Source organism: Asparagus officinalis, chromosome 3, assembly GCF_001876935.1.
Source record: "Asparagus officinalis chromosome 3, Aspof.V1, whole genome shotgun sequence".
Taxonomy (NCBI): domain Eukaryota; kingdom Viridiplantae; phylum Streptophyta; class Magnoliopsida; order Asparagales; family Asparagaceae; genus Asparagus; species Asparagus officinalis.
Genome location: NC_033796.1, coordinates 27,172,510 through 27,192,376, shown reverse-complemented (window position 1 = coordinate 27,192,376; position 19,867 = coordinate 27,172,510). Strand labels below are relative to the sequence as shown.

At 34.8% G+C, this 19,867-nt stretch overlaps 2 protein-coding genes across 3 annotated transcripts; one reads left to right on the top strand and one right to left on the bottom strand.

Moving 5' to 3' along the window:
* LOC109833544 (polyadenylate-binding protein RBP45-like) lies at positions 279 to 9,766 on the top strand. Its single transcript, XM_020401261.1, has 6 exons — positions 279 to 751; positions 2,427 to 2,482; positions 2,562 to 2,692; positions 2,818 to 2,911; positions 3,011 to 3,154; positions 9,309 to 9,766. Exons 1-6 carry the CDS (start codon positions 400 to 402, stop codon positions 9,309 to 9,311), a joined length of 780 nt encoding a protein of 259 aa, XP_020256850.1. The 5' UTR covers positions 279 to 399; the 3' UTR covers positions 9,312 to 9,766.
* Positions 10,236 to 18,430, bottom strand: LOC109833543 (DEAD-box ATP-dependent RNA helicase 32). 2 transcript variants are annotated; one of them, XM_020401259.1, is made up of 8 exons: positions 17,843 to 18,430; positions 16,079 to 16,354; positions 15,669 to 15,992; positions 12,626 to 12,814; positions 12,398 to 12,559; positions 11,472 to 11,875; positions 11,218 to 11,384; positions 10,236 to 10,724 (listed from the first exon to the last, which is right to left on the bottom strand). In XM_020401259.1, exons 1-8 carry the CDS (start codon positions 18,209 to 18,211, stop codon positions 10,390 to 10,392), a joined length of 2,226 nt encoding a protein of 741 aa, XP_020256848.1. In that variant the 5' UTR covers positions 18,212 to 18,430; the 3' UTR covers positions 10,236 to 10,389. The 2 variants fall into 2 exon arrangements, with proteins under 2 accessions (XP_020256848.1, XP_020256849.1); XM_020401260.1 differs by having other exon boundaries at positions 11,218 to 11,375; positions 17,843 to 18,211.

Genomic DNA, 19,867 nt, shown 5'->3' with positions numbered 1-19,867 from the left:
AGTGCAACTTTCTAATATATTTAGTGAAACCTTCACCTGCCTGTGATGAAACTGAAAATCACTTCTGTATTTCCTAGTTTTAATTCAGCACAATTATCTAAGCAGCAGAAGAGCACTATGCCCTTATTTTTGTTGGATGTAATTTATTACTTGTTGGCTATGTTCTTTCTTTTTCCTGTTCCTTAGAAGCCTTCTGATTTGTAATTTCAGGTGCGATCCATTTATTTTTCTTTTAAGTTCATATTGTCTGTTTCTTATCTGTCTGACTTGTAATTTCAGCTTGTTTCGTCGAAAATCATCCGCAACAAACAAACTCAACAATCCGAGGGTTATGGTTTTATTGAGTTTGCAACAAGGGCAGCTGCAGAACATGTTCTTCAGGCATATAATGGTCAGTTGATGCCTAATATTGAGCAAACTTTCAGGCTAAATTGGGCCGCAGCTGGTGAGAAGCGAGGAGATGATGGTCCTGACTATACTATATTTGTCGGAGATTTGGCTGCAGATGTCACAGATTACTTGTTGCAGGAGACGTTCAAAAGTCTCTATCCTTCTGTGAAGGGAGCTAAAATAGTTACCGATAGGAATACTGGCCACTCCAAAGGCTATGGTTTTGTTAGATTTGGAGATTTAAGTGAGCAGACACGTGCTATGACTGAAATGGACGGGATGTACTGTTCTTCAAGGGCAATGCGGATAGGCCCAGCTACAACCAAAAAAAGTATGGGCGCTCAGCAAAATCCCACCAAGGGTAAGCAAATGTGTGGTTTTATGTATTTATTTCCTTTTCCCTTTTGTCACTTTTTTATATTATTTCACCTCCTGCTTTCTTAGGTTCAAATCCGGTTCATATTTTCAGCTGAATGTGTCTTATTTGTGCTTCCTATAATCATTTATTACACATCTATTTACATTTAGTATAAGGAATTGTTTTTGATATATGATCATTTTCCTAGATCTTTTATTTGATAAGGACCATTCATTTATCACTGGTTTACCATAATTGAAGGCTTATTGTAATCCATGCTGTCTTGGAGCAATTTTTTATGGACCATAACTAACTTAAGAAGGGATTCATTTTTTCTGTAAGTTTGGTCTTTGTAACGCCAGTGTGTTAAATTATGTAATCCTTGGTTTTTCTTTTGTAACCTTTTGAGTTACATCCTGTGGCATGCTGCTCTTACAGTTTTTTTCTTCTTAGTTTGTTAAGTGAGAAAACTTGTTTATCTTTACCAAGTTAACTTTTTCTATTTTTACAAAATTAGAACTGTAGCTGTACCCCTGGTACACTATCCAACTGCTTGCATTTAAAGATGTCACTTTTCAACCACACTAGTTCTTTCTATTTGATTGTCCCAATGCTACCCTTTTCCTCTTCTTACTCATGCAACCTCTTCCTTGATCTTCCTTCAAGAGCACTTTCATCCGACATTTAAGATCCTTGCTTGAGCTGCCTTCAGGAGCATTCTAACAACATTATCAGATTGATTTCTTTCCTTCTTTTTGTTGAATTAGTGTAATACATGAATCTCCATCTGCATTCTATTTAATTATATTCATGACCTTCATTGTTCTTCTACAAAGGTTTCTTTTGTCTTTGTTATTTTGGTACTTGAATATAAGTTCTATTCTCTATTGGTTTTTCATCACCTAGGTTACCTGGACACTTCATATTGGCTCCTGTATCCGTGTCCGGGTCCTTGTCAGGGACTCCTTGGACACTCTTGAATATATACATACATTTATGCAGACATGAGCCCAATTATACAATATATGTTTTAGTGTAAAACACTCGTGGTACGCTTCTTGGACGTATATCTTACACTTCATATCAATTTCTGGAACTTGTTGGACTCGGATCAAGTTCATTTCAGCCAATATCATGTTCATAAGTAGATTTTAAACAATCATCTGGGTATCTAGTCCTAAAATGGGCAGGTTCTCAATTTATAATCTACTCGATAAAAGAAACATAAAAAAGTTATAGGGACTTTAGTCCTCATATTATGTAATATAAGACAATATTGATCTCATATATATTATTGATTTCAATAAGTATATATAGCTGTGTATCCTAAATTTTATAGGTTTTCCATGTCCCGTATCTGTACCGGCGTCCTTGTCCTCACCCGCATCCCTACCCATGCAACATATTTCATCGCTGTTCTGATGCTTACTAATAAGATGTCCATCAGATACAACATCTCATTTACCGAGAAATTTCCATGGTCTTTTCTCTTTCTTTACTTTTTCCCTGGCACATGGCTTTGTGAATTTCAGAACAAGAGTATGCACCTCTGTGTCACTGTTTTTTTTACATGTTTTAGGGCTCCTGGAAAACATTTACAAGTGCCTCTATGTAGCCACACATGTTTATTTTTTTCGTGTCCCAATATATAGTGACTCACCTGTAATGTTATTTGCAGCTTCTTACCCGAGTACACAAGGAAATGACTCCGAGAATGATCCAAATAATACAACTGTGGGTTCATCATTTAACTTTTACATATAATTATTTAAAGTTAAGCTTTATGATACTGATACATTACTTCATTCTGCAGATATTTGTTGGTGGGCTGGACCCTAATGTTACAGATGATGTTTTGCGTCAGGTTTTTAGCGCTCATGGGGATTTGGTGCATGTAAAAATACCTGTAGGCAAGCGCTGCGGGTTTGTTCAGTTTGCTAATAGGTCTGTGCTTCCTCTGAACTTAAAAATAATTATATGTACATTTGTGCTTGAATTACCATTACTTGAAACACAATCTTCTTCCATAATACTAATTTATTCTGTATTCAAATGTTTTTGATTTCAAGAGCTTGTGCCCAGGAGGCCTTAGATAAGTTGAACGGCACTTTGTTAGGCGGTCAAAACATTCGGCTGTCATGGGGTCGTAGTCCGAACAAACAGGTTGAGTTTTGCTTTTAATTCTAGTAGTCATGTGTACTCTCCACCTAGTTGTGTGAACTAAAGGGGCCATAAATTGGTTGTTCACCCCTTCTTTATCAGTCACAACAGGATCAGAGCCAGTGGAACAATAACTATTATGGGTATAATCAAGGCTATGATGCATATGGGTACCAACAACCACAAGATCCAAACATGTATGCTTATGCAGCATATCAAGGATATGGGAACTATCAGCAACAACAGGTAAAACAATCTTGCCTGTGATCCTTTCTGTTTCTTTTATTTTCCCTTCATTTTTTTCTTTTCTTTTTTGCCGCTGCTCTGCAATAAATAAACAATCAGCAGAGTTGTTGTCATTTTCTTTGTGAAAGCTTTAAGCTTATTTAGATGATATGCTATTCTTTAAGTTTAAGTTCATGGTTAACCTGCTATGTTTGCACCAAATCAAGTTACCTTGAAGATGCCACCTTTTAAATCTGTTAACGAACAACCTCCAGGCTGCCTGTAGATTTATACTGAGGTCTACCTTTCATGGAAAATATTTTTTCATTACAACATGTACATCATGTCGTGTGGTAAACATGTCTAAATTATTTGATCAACCAGTGAGTTTCTCGTATTCATTATCATCTGGAAAGTGGAAATGATTTTATTATCCTCACTGAAAATGTCCAATTTGCATGACTAGTTGTCTGGAATGTTTTAAGGAACCATTTGTTTGTTGGATGAGTTTGGTTTTAGAGTCAAATTTGGCCTGCAGACTATTTTCATCAATACATTGATGTTAGATACGGATTTTTTATTTTTTTGCGGACAACTTACGTAAACTTCAACCGGGACTCTACTCATTTGTTAGAGTAGTATAGTACTGTTACATGAGACTTCATATTTCAATTTTTTGATGTTACAGACCAGTATGCTTATCAATAAAGCGCTCGAATACATTTGATGGGTATAGTCCTGAAATCTGATTTGTCTTTGACTCTTTCATGGAGAACCTTCCCAGAGTGAGATTTATATTTGATGGGTATAGTCCCGAATCGTGATTTGTCTTTCAAGGCGAATCTACGTACAGACCCAAATTTCTATTTGTTACCTATCACTTTATAGGTACGCAACCACATTTCGGTTCTCCCTTTAGTCACCTTTTTCAATATTCTTTGGTTTATTCCTCTCAAGACGACTTTTAACATCACATAAACCTCTCTCCTTTAGGATTGTAGTTGAGGAGACCTTCCATACTCCCTAGTAGGGAAGAAATTGATAAGTAGGTTGATACCCTTGAACTTGACCTAATAGTCTAATCAACCTAGTAGGGAAGAAATTTTCAAGCTGGATGATACACTTCTTGAACGTGTGAGCTAATGCTCCGCTCTTGAGTTTCGTTCTTGAGTATTCCGGAGTTCCAATTTATATCAAATCCAGGTTCAGTGTCAAATATTTTTTTTAATCAATGTTCTTTGGCATTTACCTTTATTATGCTGTTGCACAATGTTCATTGACGTGAGATATGTGATCCTGATCTATGGATTAGACAAGAGGTGAGCAATTTGAATTATGTCATGGAAATCATGTACTGATTTTTGGATAGCTGCCAAGACTTTTGTATAAGATACATATGATGTAAATATTGTGTTTTTTCCTTAAATTCCCTCTTTGCAAAATATATAACTAAGAATAAATAAAAATATTGAGTTGCAAAATTCCCTCGGAGCTGCTAGGTGCGGCTTTGTCAACACTGACTTCTCATTGAAGAGACGTACTAATGTCTACTTGGGGATATTAATTAACTAGATTGGATGCACGTGCATTGCACGTGGTTCAATGTCCTTATCCTTTTTTCTATTTTCTTACTTCACTCGGTTGTGAAATATTTCTTTTAATTTCACGTGAAAATGAAAAATAATTTATGTCTCTATACGTATATAGTTAATCAACAGTATCAAAATTGCTATAACCAAAGTCAAAATTACATGGTCAATTCACATTAAGTACAATTTAAATAATTTCATTCTCATCGCAATACTATGTTTTCATTTTATAATTTGCATGAATTCACAGTATTTTATACCCTTTACAATTTTAATAATTACTTTCCACTTTAATGTGATATCTCATGAGATTAATAGACTCTTAAGAAAAGATCATATACCAGTAACCATGGATCTTAATTATGAGAATTTTTCCAATGTAATATTATTATATTCTGTATGTTTATGTTCTGGATTGTCCAAGCAAGCTATGAAAATGACTAATTAATAGATTTCATGCTAGTATGTATGTATTTCTTAGTAGAGTAACTTGTTATTTTTTGAGACATAAAATTTCCTTATAACTAACTTTGACTATATCATATAATTGGAGATTTACTCTTTTCTTTAAATTATGTTTATTTTTTAATGAGAATGAAATATTTATTTATTTAAAGATCCTTCTCCATCTCATTTGATTTCTCTTGTAATTCAGAACTTTTTTTAGCTCAACTGTCTCAGTTACACATTCTTTCAGGACTCATCTCTATTTCTTAGCACCTAATGGCTAATGTTATTCTGATGAGATGTATTCTAATTTAAGTTTGTTAAAATAATTGCAAGTGTCGAAGACCCTAAATCTTTTGAAATGATATATATTGAATATCTCATAATTAAAAAACTTAAAGAACACATATTTAAGTAGTTTTACTCACATAATTATTTTTAATTAACATACCTATTGAACATCTCAAAGACTAGCAATTGGCAAATACCCTAAATATTTTAAAATGATATATATTGAAAACCTCATGATTAAAACATCAGAGGAATTTTAATATGGCTAAAAGAAATTTATATCACTTTTCGCGTGTGTCTATAAAGTATAATATTAGAAATATAAAATATTTAAAATAAAATGCATTAAATTAGAATTTAGTTTTAAATTAAGAGCCCTTACTTGAATAAATTTATATACATAATTCATTTTACTTAATATACATATTGAACATTTCAAAGGCCTAAGTATCAAAGATTTCACCTTTCAAACTGCCTTTTTCAGTTATAATTTTTTTTTAAAAACAAAACCTTTTTGCACTGAGTTGGTCGCTTAGAGTAAAATGTTGCATCTTTCCTATTTGATATACTAATTTATTAAACAACCAATATATCTCATGCAAATAAAGTATAATATTTTAAACACTAAATATCAACAAAAAAACCCCGTTAACTTTGGATGATAATTAGATAATCCCGCATAACTTCAAAAATATCATAGAATCCACTAAAATTTAGGGGTTATCGGAAAATCCATTTAACTTTGATATTTTATTAGGAAACTACTCTAAAAGCGATAATTTTAGGGGAATTTTCTGATAAAATCTCAAAGTTAAGGAGGCTTTTTGATAAAGGGGTTTCTTATAATCACTACTTAATGAGATTTTACCTCTAAAAATAATAGAATAATTTCAGAAAAAAACCCCTCAAATATTTTATATGAGGAAACCCCCTCAAGTTTAAGCATATTGTAGATAACACCCCCCCAAACTATGAAACTTTGAGATAATCACTTGAAGTTTCCTCATTTAACCTCCCTCAATTATAGGGATTGTCTATGAAAACCCCCTCAACTATTTTAATTTGAGAAACCACTCAGATTTGAGCTTATTATAGATAATCTCCTTCAAGTTTGAAAATTTAAGAAATCCCCATGAACTCTTCTCATTCTATATCCTAAAAGCTAAACATTGTTGCCCTTATAAGCCTATAAGTTTATATTTTTTTCACTTAACCTAAATATTTTTTTGCACCCCGCCCCGCTCCCCAAACATCTGGTTTTCATAATTATTGAAATTTTCAAGAGGTTGATTACAACTTTTAGATTTTTAGGAGATTTGCTTCTAATTAAAGACTTTTTAGGGGTTGTTTGTACTTTTCATATTTTTTGGGTTTTTTGGTAATTTTCTTGAAGGTTCTTTGCAATTTTCTAATTTAAAGAGTTTGTTTATGATTTTTTAGATTTTTAAGGGGCTGTTTACAATTTAATTTTTTTAGGATGCTATTTTTCATATTTGATTTTTATTGGATTTTTTTTGTAATTTTTGCATTTTTATGGATCATTTATTACTTTTGAATGATAAGAGTGTTTTTCACATTTTTAGATTTTCTAAGGGTTTTCTTTGCAATTTCATGAGACCCTCAAAGTTGACATAAAGGTAAATCTCACCAAACCAACAATAATTTTATAATTTAGAACTAAATCTTAAATATTTTTAAAACACTTACTAAATGCCCAAGACTTTTTAGCAGAAAATCCTCAAAATTAACATCATTAATTCATGTGTAGTCAAATGACCAAAGTACACTAATAACCCAATAAGTTTTATGTTTTTTTACTTAAGCCCCAACATTTTTTAGCAAAATCCAAAATAACGGTTATTTATAATTTTCAGATCCTTTCAGAGGCTTATTTGTATTTAATTGGATTTTCAAGAGGTGGTTGTAATTTTTAGGTTTTAGAGGGGTTTGTTTCTAATTTTTAATTTTTCAGAGGATTGTTTATACCTTTTATATTTTTAGGTTGTTATAATCTTTTAAGGGTCTTTGTAATTTTCTAACTTAAAGGGTTAATTTATAATTTTTAAGATGTTTATGGGGCAGTTTGCAATTTTAACTTTTTTAGGATGTCATTTGTCATATTTTACTTTTATGTGGTTTTTTAATTTCACATTTTTTGTATGTTTGTTTGAATTTTTGAATTTTTTGGGTTTTTTAGAATTTTTTATTTTTAAAGGGGGTTTGTTTGCATTTTTTAGATTTTTAAAAAGGTTTGTGTAATTTATGAATTTTTTTTTGTGTTATTCATAATTTTAGAACTTCAAGAGTATTTTTTTTATTTGAAGATTTTCAAGGGTTTTTTGCAATTTCAATTTTTAAGGGGCCTATATGTTTATTTTTATAGCTTTCAAAATAATCCGAGTATTATTTGTAATTTTAGAATTTTTAGTAGCTATTTGTAATTTTTTCTATTTTTTGGGTTGTTTATCAATTTATGGGCTAACTTGCAAATAAGATCGATTTGAGAGGTACATACTATCTATGAGGGTTAATTTTAGCCAATGTGAAATTTTAAGGCAACGCCATTTTGGAAGTTAAGTGCAAAAATTCAAAATATTTTGGGTGTTTCCTGAAATTATCAAACTTTCTAAGGATTTAATGAGAATTGCAGATATTTTAGGAGTTTAGTGCTAAATTTAAATTTGTGAGAGGTTTATTAAAATTAACTTTTTAAAACATGAAGGAGGGACAATGACAATTTTTTAGATTTTTGTAATTGTGGATGGTTAGAACTTGTTTAGAATTACAATAATTTGTTTATCAGAGTTTTCTACTTTTTTATGAATAAGAATTTTTTAGTAATGGATATGAATAGTTTTAATTTAATGAGAATTCTTAGGAAGATAGAATTAATTGGATACATATCGTCTTTTAATAGGATAGAAAATTAGTTCCACTATTTTATCTCTTTTAATATTAAATTTTAGTTAAAGATTTTACGTTTAGGGGGTGTTTGGTTCAATTTCTAGAAATTATAGGAAATGTTTTCCACCTAAAATATGATTTCCTTGTATTTCTTAAAAAAATTATAGGAAAAGTTTTGAGAAATCAAAAAGTACCAATTTTCTTGTTTTTTGTACTTTGATTGTTTGGTTCAAAACAAGAAAATAGCTCATAACTTTATAGAAAATAATAAGATTTGGTAGGTTTTTAATTAAATATGGTATGTGTTAGATTTCTGGTGATTTCCTCTCATTTTGAGAGGAAATTGCTTTTTGTAAAATTTAGTAGGTTTTGATATTTTATAGAAAATATTTCTGTAAATTTTTTATTTAGTAGGTTTTGATATTTTATAGAAAATATTTCTGTAAATTTTTTGTTGAACCAAACACAATTTACTGAAATCTCTGGAAAATTTTTAATTACAAATTTGCCATTGTCAGATGTTTTGAGAAAATTTTTCTCAAAAAATGTGCAACCAAACAGCCCCTTAAATTATTTGAATATATTAGGATAATATTAGAATGTAATATCCAAAAAGGTTAAGGGTAAAATTGACCAGTTTATTGTAACGACTAAAGTTGTAATAGATTCGATAACAATGGAAATAGCAACTTTCTCCGCAAACATTTATGTTTAAATTATTTGAATATATTAGGATAATATTAGAATGTAATATCCAAAAAGGTTAAGGGTAAAATTGACCATGAAAAGTTTTTCTTAAACTCGTTCTTTTATAAGTAGTATGATATGATATGATATGATATGATATGATTTGTTGCTTAATCTTGTATTTTTGTTTTTCATAATATTCTTTTTTCTGGATTACTCGTATCCTTATTATGCAACTAATTTCTACATCTCTGCAGTGATTGTTCTGTTGGCTCTCTAGAAAGACTGGCTCCTCACTTGAAAGGCATCACCATTGGCTCGTTGGGTGGTGAACCTTGAGAAAGGAATTTCTTGTAACTTAGCGGTTGTGACTTTTTGTCCGGTCAACTGCTGAGACTCAACAAGTTTCTGAGAGAACCAGCTCTCTGGATTTGGGTGGCATTTCATCCCGAATCACAATTCAAAGGGTTGATGAAGTCTTTGTTTTCTTCTTGTTTGAGACTGCTTGAACTTCACTTGAGGGAATCTATTTTATCTATGATTATTGTGCTTGTAGTGACCCATCCAGTAGAGTTTGCTATGCTGAGTAACAGTTTTATTTCTTGGATGTTTCTTGTAATTTTGTTAAAATTTGCTTTCCAAATACTGTGGTTAGCTATTTTACGTTGTTCTTCTAAAACGCTTATATTCCAGAAAGAGGAAGTCATCCAGGACTAATACTGATGTCCAAGTTTTGCATCCATTTTCAGGATGCTGAGGAGCGGTGTAGGTTATATATAGTCTTTTGAAGTTTGGTGGTGTTGGGTTATATATAGTTGGATTCAAGTTTTGCATCCATTTTCAGGTTGCTGAGGAGCGGTGTAGGTTATATATAGTCTTTTGAAGTTTGGTGGTGTTGGGTTTTATATAGTTGGATTCAAAGCAGGAGAATCCAATGTTTGATTAAGGTCAAGAAACACCTAGGGTATAATGCAACGTCTCCATTGATTGCCATCATCACCGATACCACAAACATTGTTAATACTCCGACCATCCCTTAAGGGCTCAGATAATAAAGGTAGTTTTCATTGTCTTTTTAGTTGACAGACATCAAAGAGAACTATATTTAACACGCAACTTCAATCAGGGAAGGGATTGAAATTATTACCCATTGAAGACCAGAACAAGCGTGCAGGTAGGTATCATTAAGCCTCAACCTACTGTACCATCTATAATCTTCTGAATTCCATTTCATAAAGTATCAGGACACAATAAAATACATTTCACGATAATTCCTACAATTACAAAATTTTCTTCTGCTCTCAGAACAATCAAAATATATGAAATTATCCTTTAAGTTCATGAGTGCATGGAACTCAACAATTTGAGAGCGAGCGCTTCCTGCTCTGTAACAGATACAGAATCCGGAATGGGACCCATGTCCTTTGCCTCCTGATCTTGCTTGTCATCATCACTATCATTGTTGAAATATATCTTCGATCTCTTGGTAACATTACTTTTAGCCTCTTCATCCTGGTCTGAAGCATCCTCCTCATCTTGTTCTTCTTCCCTCCATCTCTTCAACTTCATCTTCTCCTTGGTTCTTTTTTCACGTAGGCGCTGCCTAAGCAAAACCTTGTCCTCCTTATCTCGCAGGTCCATCTCCTGTCGCAGTTTTTTATACCTTTCTTTCACTGTAATAAAAACATACATTTAAGAGAGGTTCGAAGTGAAGTGTAAACCAAAGCAATTTATTAACTCAAAAGATGATACTGAACATATACTGAACGTTTTCAATGACAATGGAATCAAGATTATAGCATGCAAGATAAGAATGAACGTAAAGCCAAATGAAGCTAGTACTTGCGGTACAAACTACATAAACCTTATGATACTCGCATATGATGGTTTCCTCAGTTTCGGTTTTTAACCCTTCTCTCTGCTGTGCATGCCCCAATCTATTTATTTAGATAGTTTTTTCATTAGGTTATCCTTTGTGTTAACCTTGTAATTCCAATATTCAGTCCTAACTAATGCCCATTCCTGTACATTCATCAAGTCAGGTGGGAACTTTCAACTTCCAGGCATTTTAAAGTATGCAGCAGGCTATCGGCAATTTACTAAGTTCTACTAAAATTAGGCAAAATATATAAAAAAGTGAGGAAGAGGAAATAACTCCCCAATAACCTTTTTCAGGTTGAAGCACATCATCCCTGCTTTCAGTATCACCCAATGCAGCCAGAGGAGGGATAACATTTCCCTCATCATCATACTTCACCCTTGAGCCAACTGGCCTGTGAACATTGATCTTCAGTTTCTTCTTTTTCAAAATCCTTGTTCCCAAACTGCAAAAACTTCTAGCAATAAATAAAAAAAAAGCGCAAAAAGATAGTCCAACTCAACCCAATAGTTAATTTTTTTAAAAAAGGCTATTAACATACACAGAAGCTCCATTTCCTTCCACCTCTAGAGAGGTCTCTTTTGGCACAAAAACGTCTTCTTCGGCCTCTTGCTTAGGTTTATCTTTTTTCTGTTTTGTTCTTTGCAAGATTTCTGAACTGTCATCAAGGCCATTTTCAATATGCATTGTGGTTTCCATAGGTTCTTCTTCCTTGCCCTTTTTCTTGCTTATGAAGCGGATTCTCGGAGTCATTGGTAGGCCCAATGATGCACCATACTCTTCAATAGGAAGTTTCGGTAAATCAAAGACCTCCTTGTCACTTTTTTTATGCAAAGACTTGAGATATGTGATGAATGCTCTTTTAGCTAGCTGCTGCAAATTAGGGTACTTGACCAACAATGATGACAGTAATCCTGAAATTTTTTCTGTCTTTTTGGCATCTGCCTGCAAAATAACAGTCAGCATATGGTATGTAAGAAATCCGTGGGATCTCATAATCTTTCTGTGAGAAAACTTCTATTTAGTAAAGTGACATAAGAGTAGCAAGAGGATTGCAGTGCTCTCCACACGAACAAAAAGTCGAATTATCCATCAAATATGAACATTATACAAAATCCTCTTAAGTCCAAATGAGCATACCATGCAGTGCTGCTAACTGGAGGCTCCGTATCGCAAGTTCCAATTTTTGAAATAAAAAATTATTGAAAAAAACCATTCCCTTAACAAGAGCATTCACGCACAAGTACACGTGGACCTGAATATTTGAACAAGAGGACTTGGTTTTGCAATATTTCTACTGTTATCTCCATAGCAGATCTCAAAATCCTAGAGAATCAAGTAACTGCATACACTTTATTATTTGGTATTTTCAATAGGGTTTATGAATAAATCCTCTTAACCAACAAAATTCTCCATAAGTTCAATGCATACTTGTTATCAAACTGAAAAGGTAAAGACAGAATATACCTTTCTTAGATGTATAGGTATCTTAGGCTCAGCGCCTTGCAATTTCGTGAGCATTTTTATCTCTGAGGGCTCGAGAAATAACACCGATTTTCCTTCAGAAGAAAAACGTGCAGTACGACCAACTCGATGAATGTAAGCCGCAATATCATCTGGGCAGTCCACCTATATAGTACACACAAAGTAAATAAACAATTTTAATGCAATACGTTTTATAGTGTCACCACTTACCTGTACCACCCAATCAACTGCTGGAAAATCAAGTCCACGAGAAGCCACATCAGTTGAAAAAAGAACTGAGGTTTTTTCACAGAATTGCATGTATACTGCCATCCTTACTTCTTGCTTCATCTTACCATGCAGGCACATCAAAGGAATTCCAGGACGCAATTTCTTGAAAGCCTCATAGACAAATTTAACCTATGGGAATAGAATAGGCACAATGCAAGACACATCAACGAAAAGTGGGAATAAACACATTAACGCAAAATAAGAAATAAAAAAAAAGCAAAATCCATGTAGATCTGAAAATGTACCTGTCACAGATCCTATTTAATACTTCTTAATGCTTAAAAATAGTATGGAACATCAAGAATAAAAATAAACTTTCTATAGTAAAAAATAATGACCATTTCACAATAATTAAATTCAAAAGAGTTGCTTCTAAGAGTTTGAAAGAGGTTAAAATAGACTGACATTCGTAAACATGTATACACACATATCAAAGAATGGCAATCCAGATGGTTTATGATGATCAGAGGATGCGAAATCTAGATGGATTAAGAATAATAACTACATGCACTAAAATAAACTATATAATCAGCAATTTAACACAAACAAAATTCCGCAGAACAGGATGAATGGTATCGGTCACTACTATTTATCATTGTCCTATTCCCCTAATTCCCTAAATATGGGCAAGCTATACAATCTATATTCAAGAATCGTAAAATGATGTAATTTATATGCATAAAGATCCATTAGTAATGACGTCCAAGTTCACACACTAAAGAAAATGCAACCAAACAAAAGATCCTCACACTAAGAAGCAACTTGATATAGAAACTAACCGGCTTCATTCACCGGATTGCATTCATCTCGAGTTATAACAAGCAAAAGAGATGAAATGCACAAAATTCCAACTTATGCACTTAAGAAATAGAAGAAGAATAGCATATCTGAGATAATTGGGATGTGATTCCATTTGGCTCGTGGGCTTGTTTGGCCTGAGGTGAATGCGATACAACCAGCAAGCTGCCAGAGTACTCCACTCAACGGGCATTTGAGAGGTTGCTCCTCAGTCCCTAGTTGCATACATCTGAACTCATTATAAGCATGGTAGGTTTTCCATCAAGGAGCATCAATTGTTGATAGTTCCCATGTTAGTGAAATATGCAGAACAGAATTTAGCTTGCCTCTTCTTGGCAGCCTTTAGCAAAAGTTGGTTCGTCCTTCTGTGGATATTTCCAGATAGTGAATCATGGTCCATTGAAACCCCACTCTGATGGGAACTTCATGCTGCTTGTTCTCATAATGAAATTTAACAAACTCTAATTGAAGTTTATTATACTAATACACCGCTCAGAAAGCTGTGAGAAGAAACTAAAGGAACTCTCTTTTGAATATTGTGATGAACATAACAGTGTTAAAAGTATAAGAGGAAGCTATGGCACTTGGACAAGCCAAACTTGCTGTCGTACCCGTGTCGGGTACGTTTTGGGTGCGGTTCTGCACCTAAATGTCAGGGACACGGAGCTGAAAGTTTTCCGCAAGTGAGAAGAGGTCTAAGATTGGAAAAAGTGATCTATTTGGTGATCGGTCTGATTTTGATACCTCATAACCCATAACTGGCTTTAGGGTCTGTTTGGATACTTTATTGTAAACCGCATGTTTGCTACAGTGATTCAAAAAACAGGTACCCTACCTGTATCTGACAGCTACAGGAACACAGCTAAAACGGCTTGGGATGGAGGGAATTGCAATAGGTCTGCCAGCTGGGTTTTTGGGTGGCCACATCACCCAACTCCTTGCACTACCGAACAAAGTAGTTGACGTAATACTATAGTAGCCTCAGCTAGTATTACGCACACCCAAACACCACAACAAGCAGACCCGTTAATGGCTTTGAGGATAGCAGGTTAAAGAATCTCTTCTCTGCTCTCTCTCTCTCTCTCTCTCTCTCTCTCTCTCTCTCTCTCTCTCTCTCTCTCTCTCTCTTATTCATTTTCTTTTTTTATTGTGTTCATGGAACGTGACATAACTAACACATGGCGGTAATGTGAGGGATGTTTGACCATGTGACTAGGTTTGTCTTCATTGGCTTTTGCCTTTTCTGGATAACACATGGATAGCATATGGTAGCTTTGAAGTTGGAGTTTTGAGTTTTTTGTCTTTTTGATAATACAAAAGAAATGTTTCGAAGGGTTTTGTTTCATTTGAGAATGGACAAAACTACAAAACCGACAAAATAAAAACCACCACATCAGAAAGCACTTACAAAACCAACATACACAACAGAAAATAACCCTAATCACAACGACCAAACAACCCAGAACTCACTAAACACTACCATTAGATAGTATATCACGACTTGTTTGAAAATAGGTTTTTCTGTACAAGCGACATTTGTTGCATTGGTCAGGTGGATTTTATCCCTCCACTCATTCAAGATGAGAGAGACCATTCATTTTGGGTTGAGGAGTACATGAGGATTATGCAGACTATTTGAATAAGTGGAGGGGATTATGGTCACCCATACCCAGCATAGCTTTTTGTGATTGGTCCAGCATACCAATTTTTCTCAGATATTTATATACTAATTTAAATGTAGTAGTACTATATGTATTACTTATTACGGGTACTAGTTATATAGTAGGTGTAGTTTATATATTATTATGATAGTAGTGTATCTATATTCCGTGTCCCCGTATCCTATCTTTCACAAATTTGTCGTGTTCCGCACCCATTATCACACCCGAACCCATACCTATGCAACCTAGAGAGGAAGACAATGCAAAATGCCAGAGCTTTCATCATCTTAATCTCGATCTACATGAGACTTAGGTCAAATAACGATTTGACTCTAACTGGTTAGACGCCATACTCCTCTACAGTAAATAAAGGGAAGGTAAATTGGTTTAAGCAGCAGAGAGAAAAAAAGAGAAATGCATTGCATATTAAGCCTGTGACGCTTGGTCATTTGCACTTAAATATCAGTGACAGTGTCTATATGCTGGCAACAAGATATCAGGAAGAGGTATAAACAAAAGAATACCTGCTTGCAGGTTGAAAGGAAAACAATGATCTTTGAATGGAGATGCGTTCTGATGAAACTCCAGAGCATACTAAGTTTCTGATCAAGTGGAACTTCCATGGCTATTTGTCTCAAACGTTCAGGTGTGGCGGTTGTAGACTCAGCATGCACGTTGATGTATTCCGGGTCCTTCAGACTGAGCCTTGCTAGATCCTTCACTGACTTTGACTGGGTAGCAGAGAAGAGCAAGGTTTGTCTCCGCTTCGGGAGCTGAGAGATAATTGCATCCAGAGCCACTCGGAAACCTTGATCAAGAATTCTATCTGCCTCATCCAGAACCAAAACCTGTCTCCTAACCAGAACAACGGTGTTATATACAGTGTTTTATATTCATTTGTTAAGCTTGCCAAAAAAAAGGCTTATATATTGACCTGGAGCTGTGAGCAGTCGAAATTAAGCGTTTCATCCATGTGTTGCAGGAGTCTACCAGGAGTACAAACCAAGATGTTTAGACTATTGACACATTCCTTCTCTGCGTCCACATCTTTACGCCCACCAATTAAAAGGCCTGCACTCAAACTATGGTATTTTCCTACAATATTCACCTCCTCAAAAATCTGTCCTGCTAATTCCTTTGTCGGGGATATAATAACGCTCCCAACCCCATCTTCTGGACCCCATCTTTCTCTATATAACTTCTCTATAACCTGGACAAGCAATTATTCCAACTATATCCTTCAACATAATGTAAACCTGATATATTTAATAAAATAGACTACATGTCAATAATACATAAATAAGCCACAAATTTGGAGAATGAAAATAACATGACCAATAATACACTTAAATTTGGACCTAAACCTCTGGGTGGCATAAGCATTTATCAAACAGATAATCTTGTGGTCTTTGAGTCAACTATTATCTATGTCAACGTGAACAAACCTCTTTGGGGCTCCCAGTATATTTTTAAATGATCTTGACCATCCACAGACGTTGATTTCCTATGGTGTAATAGAATAAGAAAATTATTTACTGGGTATCAATTTTTTTGGGCCTTCTATGCTGTTCCAAACTTCCACAACTCAAATGAGTGGTTCACTAATTGCATTGGAATTGATGCATCAGACTTAACTATCAAAATATGACCATGAGAGAACGCTATTATGCAGCATCAGTTTTCTTGGATTCTTCAATGTAACACTCCTACTGGGATACACCATATCAAATTAAGGCTCCAAGACCGCTCCTCTTGACAGAAGGTGTCTTTATGTTCTTACGTCTACTAATACTGGTCTCTGTAATAGAATTCAACAATAACCAGAACAAGTTATGTGGGACATTTACTCTTTGCGTCGTCATGTCCAAAAGCAAATTCACAAGCATAATACATAATTATCATAATTCAATTACAACAGAATGCTACTATGCAGGACGCAGGTTTCTTAGGTTCTTTAAAGTGTAACATCTACTACATATCCATGACAGTTCCTCTCAAAAGGAGAAGCCTTTTTCATTATTGTTTCTAGTAATAAGGATCCCTATAATAGAATCCACCAACAATCACAACATTTTACACTATAGAAACACTCACATGATTCTATGGATATGTTCTCCCGAACTTTAAATAAATCAACCAAGGAGATATCAAAGAAATTATGATACCCAGTTCTCAAGAAAAACATTCAACTATTTAAGTAAAAAAAAAAGAAAACCCTTGAACTATATCAGTTACTAATTAGTTTTTAAACAGCTTTAGGGAACTTCTAATGCATGTCAGGGGATTCAAATTAAATTCCACATATCATTTATTTTTTTATTTAATAGACGCTGCAATACTCCAACGGTTCACCCCTTTCCAACTTCGAGACCCTGAAGTTCTATTTCGACAATTTTATATCCCAAACTTTTCACAGTGCCCGACTTAATTTTTAACGATTTGATACCCCAAAGCCCTATCTTTGTTTCTCACCTTACCCAAACTCAAAAAACTAAAATTTGTTCTGTGTTCACTTTTCTATATTGATAATCTTGAACAAGATCAACCTCAACTTTTTTGGACTTCGGGCTATAGAAGTTGTCAAACTAGAATTCAGGGTATCAAAATAATTAAGAAAAAAGGGTGAAACTTTGGGGGTACTGAAGTGAAAATACAACACGTACAGAGTTATGAAATACGAAACTAGGGATGATCGTACCGGGATCACGAAAGCAAGGGTTTTTCCTGATCCAGTCTTCGCTGCGCCGAGCACATCTCGTCCACAGAGCGAATGAGGCAGCGAAGCTCGCTGTATCTCGCTCATCACCTTATACTTCTTCCCCAATCCATCTTTCGTCTTCTTCGAGATCGGCAGCTGCGAGAAAAGCCTGCATCCCGCATAGGCCGAGTAATTCCCGTCGGAGATACGGCCAACTGGGGACCTATCGGGCGGCGGAGGGATCGACAGCGGGTTTGAACCGGAGCTTGGCTTTTGGGACTCGATCCACGAGTTGAGGAGCTCGATTTCGTGGGTATCTGAGACTAGGGTTTGCTTTCGAGTTTTCTTCCTTTGATTAGGGCCTCGCATCGTCTTTGAATTCGGGTTAAAGGTCTGGATTTGTGGGAGAGAGAATGGAAAGTCGAGGGTTTTAGAGATGGCTAGGGTTTTGGGTTTTGGCTATTGCCGAATGCCGCAAACTGGGTATTTATGTGCTGGGATTTTTCTCTATATGCCCCCGGGTCATATTTGTTTTCAGAAGTTGTCCCAGATCGGCATGGTCACCGTTTTACCGTTCAAATTAAGGAAACTTTTTAAAAAAAAAAGACCATTTTTTAAAAATAATTAATAAAAATAATCTTTTTGCTGAATAATTAGTAAAATATACTTCTTTTTAGCAGGCTCACTCAGAACCGGTCAAAAAGAGGTTCGAATTTACAAAATTTGGTATTGAAATCATACAACTAGTGTGTTTAGCATTTGCTAATCTCCCCTAAACACAACCCAAATCGAAAACACATTTACTTTCCTAAAACTGGTTGGCTCAGATTGGAGCAGAAGCGGAATCCAACCCCCAAAGCCCTAACTGCCCTCCGACGCGGGAACCACACCAAAGCCCTTAGATTGACGAAGGGGGCCTGAGCTTGGTATCAGGATTCGTCGCCGCTAGTTCATCGGGTTCACGGAAAGATTTCGGTGAAGATCACGTCGTTGCTTGATGACCCTAATGCTAAGCTTTGGCACTTGCGGTCTGCAATTGAGCCTGCGAGGCGAGCGGTGTCGCCTTCCCCTATTCGGTCCAGTTTGCACATTTTTATATGCTAATTTAACGCATGAGGCTACGGCTGCTGACCGCAATGGCCGAGGGTGCAAGGAGGTGGTGCAGAAGTAGAAGTGTGAGCGAGCTCTGTCCGTTCCGGACCCGATTGATCCTCAGGCGCCCAAATGAGATCAAGAAAGCTACGAAGACAAAGGAGGATCGAAAGGAAGGAGATTTTAGCCAATGAGTGTTAGGAAAGAGAAAGTAAATGTGATTTTATTCGTTATGTGATACTGTAGAAAACTCGCGAGACTATTAGTACGGAGTGTTTTCTGAATTATGCTTAGAAGAAGATGATTAGCGAATCCTAAACACACGGAACTAGTAGCCTATCAAATTTTGTAAGATAGACTTTTTTTTGGTCATCCTACCAAAAATAATCGATTTTGCTAATTATTTATTATAAAGTTTGTTTTTGCTAATAATTTTCTAAAAAATGGCTTTTTTTAAAAAAAAATCTCCTTCAAATTATAGCCCACCCTAGATTTGATCTCCACTTGTTACAAAAATTGAAATATTTTTTATCTTATATTTAAATTGATAATAGTTATTAAATTATTTTTTAACTTTTGTTACATAATAATTAATAATTTGAAAAAACTATTATTTCATTTAACTAGGGTGAGCCAAAAACCCGTCATTGCTTTCTTCATGCCTCTTCTCAACTTAGCTCGACCCTTTTTATCTTTTTTTATTTCATCCTCAAAAATTTTGAGATAATCTTTTTGTGGATGAGGAATCTTTTAATCTTTTCAACTCAGGTCTTGTCACATAACATGTCAGACTTAGGGTCAGTTTGACAAACTATACAAAACTCGACCATGACCAGTCCTAGCCCATTTAGCACCTAGCCCAGTTTTTTGCTAAACTGATTTTCATTTGGACCAACACCCCCCTTAGTCCAAATGTAAACTAGTTTAAGGCCA

Excerpts from the sequence above, each read along its gene's own strand:
- LOC109833543 (XM_020401259.1), bottom strand. The coding sequence starts at position 18,211 with ATGCGAGGCCCTAATCAAAGGAAGAAAACTCGAAAGCAAACCCTAGTC. Across the intron at positions 11,876-12,397 it reads TACCTATACATCTAAGAAAG|GCAGATGCCAAAAAGACAGA; the intron begins GTATATTCTGTC and ends GTTATTTTGCAG. Across the intron at positions 10,725-11,217 it reads TGTGCTTCAACCTGAAAAAG|TGAAAGAAAGGTATAAAAAA; the intron begins GTTATTGGGGAG and ends TTTTTATTACAG.
- LOC109833544 (XM_020401261.1), top strand. The coding sequence starts at position 400 with ATGCCTAATATTGAGCAAACTTTCAGGCTAAATTGGGCCGCAGCTGGT. Across the intron at positions 2,693-2,817 it reads TTTGTTCAGTTTGCTAATAG|AGCTTGTGCCCAGGAGGCCT; the intron begins GTCTGTGCTTCC and ends TTTGATTTCAAG. Across the intron at positions 2,912-3,010 it reads GTCGTAGTCCGAACAAACAG|TCACAACAGGATCAGAGCCA; the intron begins GTTGAGTTTTGC and ends CTTCTTTATCAG.